Source organism: Octodon degus, unplaced genomic scaffold (assembly GCF_000260255.1).
Source record: "Octodon degus isolate 3935 unplaced genomic scaffold, OctDeg1.0 scaffold01150, whole genome shotgun sequence".
Lineage (NCBI taxonomy): Eukaryota > Metazoa > Chordata > Mammalia > Rodentia > Octodontidae > Octodon > Octodon degus.
This window is the reverse complement of record NW_004525726.1, coordinates 6,620-9,297: the sequence shown is the minus strand read 5'-3', so window position 1 is coordinate 9,297 and position 2,678 is coordinate 6,620. Positions and strand designations below refer to the sequence as shown.

The 2,678-nt window shown below is 57.5% G+C and overlaps 1 protein-coding gene across 1 annotated transcript in view; it reads right to left on the bottom strand.

The window, feature by feature from the left end:
* Positions 1 to 1,424, bottom strand: part of LOC101588761 (serine protease 44-like) — a gene marked incomplete at its 3' end in the record, with an annotated part of 2,767 nt that extends 1,343 nt beyond the window's left edge. Inside the window, exons 1-3 of the mRNA XM_023708781.1 lie at positions 1,241 to 1,424; positions 906 to 1,056; positions 289 to 551 (exon numbers count right to left, since the gene is read on the bottom strand). Coding sequence (XP_023564549.1) covers positions 289 to 551; positions 906 to 1,056; positions 1,241 to 1,418 — 592 coding nt within the window. The remainder of the gene's footprint in view (positions 1 to 288; positions 552 to 905; positions 1,057 to 1,240) is intronic.
* Positions 1,425 to 2,678: the final 1,254 nt, after the last annotated feature.

Here is a 2,678-nt window from a genome sequence, read left to right as displayed (position 1 = left end):
TTTTCTGGTGTCTTCTGCCAAAGAGGAAGAGCCCTGTCTTCCAAAGGAGGTGCTTCGGGGAAGGACAGCTTCAACTGGGGATAGCTCAACACTCTCTGACTTAAAACCCAACATGCATAGATCCCAGCAAGCTGCGGACTTGGTTCCCAGGCATGAGAAACCAAAGAAATTCCCTTACAGTATAGTTTAGTAGCCGCCTACATCCTGCTACAAAACCTGCCTCCCCTAGGAGTGGACCACGCCCAGGGCACAGGGTCACCTCCTCACAGGCCTGGCTTCCTCTCTCACCTTCAGCTGTACGGCCCCATCCAGTCACCCAGCACTGTGTATCAGCTTCTACGTGGAAGAATTTGCTGGGGAGGCACACGGGCTGGACGTGGGTGGAGTAGTTCACAGGGAAGGACAGCAGCACCAGGGCGATGTCATTGAAGAGTACTCCAAGGTGCAGATATTCTTGGTGGATAACGATGTCTTTGACTGGGACTTTTAGTCCTCTTGGGGATTGGTGCTGCAGGCTCGTGTCTCCTAGCATCACCGTGTAGTCGTGAAAGCTGTGGAGAGAGCCTGAGGTCTACACAGCTCTCTGCCGCCCTTCCAGGTGCCACCACCCTGGCCCCTCAGTCACCAGCCTCTTCATCTCCTGGGCCCACACAAAGGCTGATGGTTGTCCTAGAACATGTTAGAAATGCAAATCCTAGGGGCCGGGGAGATGGCTCAGTAGAATCAGCACTTCCCTGGCAAGTGCAAAAAGCCTGAGTTCAATTCCTGGTACCGCCAAAAAAAAAAAAAGAAAGAAATTCAAATCCTCAGGGATCACCCTACCTGGGACTGTCACCAAATCCACGTGATGAGGAAGATGAACCTCTGCAACATATGGGTCTGGCCCAGGGCCCCTAAAAACTCACTCGGATATGCAGTGGGCTGCGGTCATCACCCACCAGCTGCTGATGAGGGTGCCCCCACACACGTGTCTGCCCTGGACCTGCAGGCTGACCTGCCAGGGCCACTTCCGCTCTGGTGCTGGCTGTCCCCCGATTATCCTCCGCTGGCCACAGCCTGCAGCAGGACAGTGAGGGAAAGGGTTCAAGGCCCAGCCCCACAATGTCCCCTTTTGGAGGCCCAGGCGCCTCTGTGTCCCTAAGACAGCCCCCGCACGCCGACATCAGCGCCCACCCCGGCCCATCCTCCCTGAGCTGCGCTCTCCCACAAGCCCCCTCTAGAGCACAGACAGGGAGCTCACCTCTGGGAAGGACCTCTGGTTTCTGGGTAGCTTCTTCCATGAGGGTCTCGGACTTAGGGGAAGGGGGACCACGTGCGGAGGGCGGCGTCACTGCATCCCCGGGGTCCGCGCCAAGCTGGGGCCAGAGAAGCAGCAGCCAGAGGAGCAGGCGCAGGGAGCCGGCCATCCGGGACGCCATGGCAACTCAGAGCCTCGTGTCGCCCCCTCGTGGTGGCCGGTCCTCACCTGCGTTTGGATGAAGCAGGAAAGGGCACGCGGGAAGCCACAGCGCCCCCTAGGGGAGGGCCCGGTGCTCCTCGTGCGCAGCTCCCAGGTCTCCAGCCGCAGCCTCATTCTCGGCGTATCCCTGCAGACTGAGTCACATTGCACGCAGGCAGGTTCACTTATGTCAGGAACCACGTTCTACCATCTCCTGTGTACTTGAAGAAATGACCCAACCCAAACATCCCCAGGAGCGGCCTGGCTCTGATTGCACAGATCTCTCCCAAAAGCTTCCTCTCCTACATAGCCGGCTGTCAGCCCTGCTTTCTGGGTATTGATACATGTGCAGGAACATCTAGTCAGCACTGCAGGCCACAGGGCTACTCAGCACTCTGCAGGCTGAGGCAGGAGGATCCTAAGTTCAGGCCTAGCCCGGGCATCCGGGTTTTAAGGACACCCTGTTTCAACAGAGAAATATCTCTAAAGGGCTGGAGAGGTACTTCAGTGCAAAGGCTCTGGGTTCCACCCTTAGTCTTACAAGGGGAAAGAAAAAGAAGCAAACCAACATTCAAGGCTACAAATTCAACATACACCAGGACATAAGAGGCTCCGAAGTCCGCACGGCCCTCACAGACCCTGTGGTCAGCAGAGACACCAAGAGCCCAGAGGCCAGAGACAGGAAGGCGAACTTCAAACCACTGAGGCAGGGGAGTGATCTGCCCGGCCCTACAGCCACCCAGGCACTTTCTCAGCTGGCCCTGGGCAAATCCTGAGTGGTGGGGACAAACCGCACTAGTACAACTGAGTGAGCTCCGTGAGTGAGGGACAGTCACGCCCTGCAGTGCGCAGGCTTCACGTGGGAGTGAGGGTTGGGTGAGGGAGAGCTGAGGGAGAGCAGGGTGCAGGCAGGCTGAGCGCCCCCTCTTCAGCCCTGACGCAGGGACCCCAAGTCCCCTCCTTCCCAGCCTGGGACTGCTGTGCCATGCTCCAGCCTACAGAGCCCTCCTCCTGGGCCACCGTGAGCCTGCCTGCCCGGGACATGGCTGGACTGCATGAACAGTCAAACCTTGGGAGGCAAAGGCGGGAGAATCACAAGTTCACAGCCAGCTGGGCCACTTGGACTTAGTGGGACATTGTCTTAAAGTTAGAAGTAAAAATAAAAGCAGAACAGAGGAGGTCAGTGAGACAGAAGGCTTTCAGTTTCACCTCTAGTCCCACCACTGCCCCCAACAAAAAG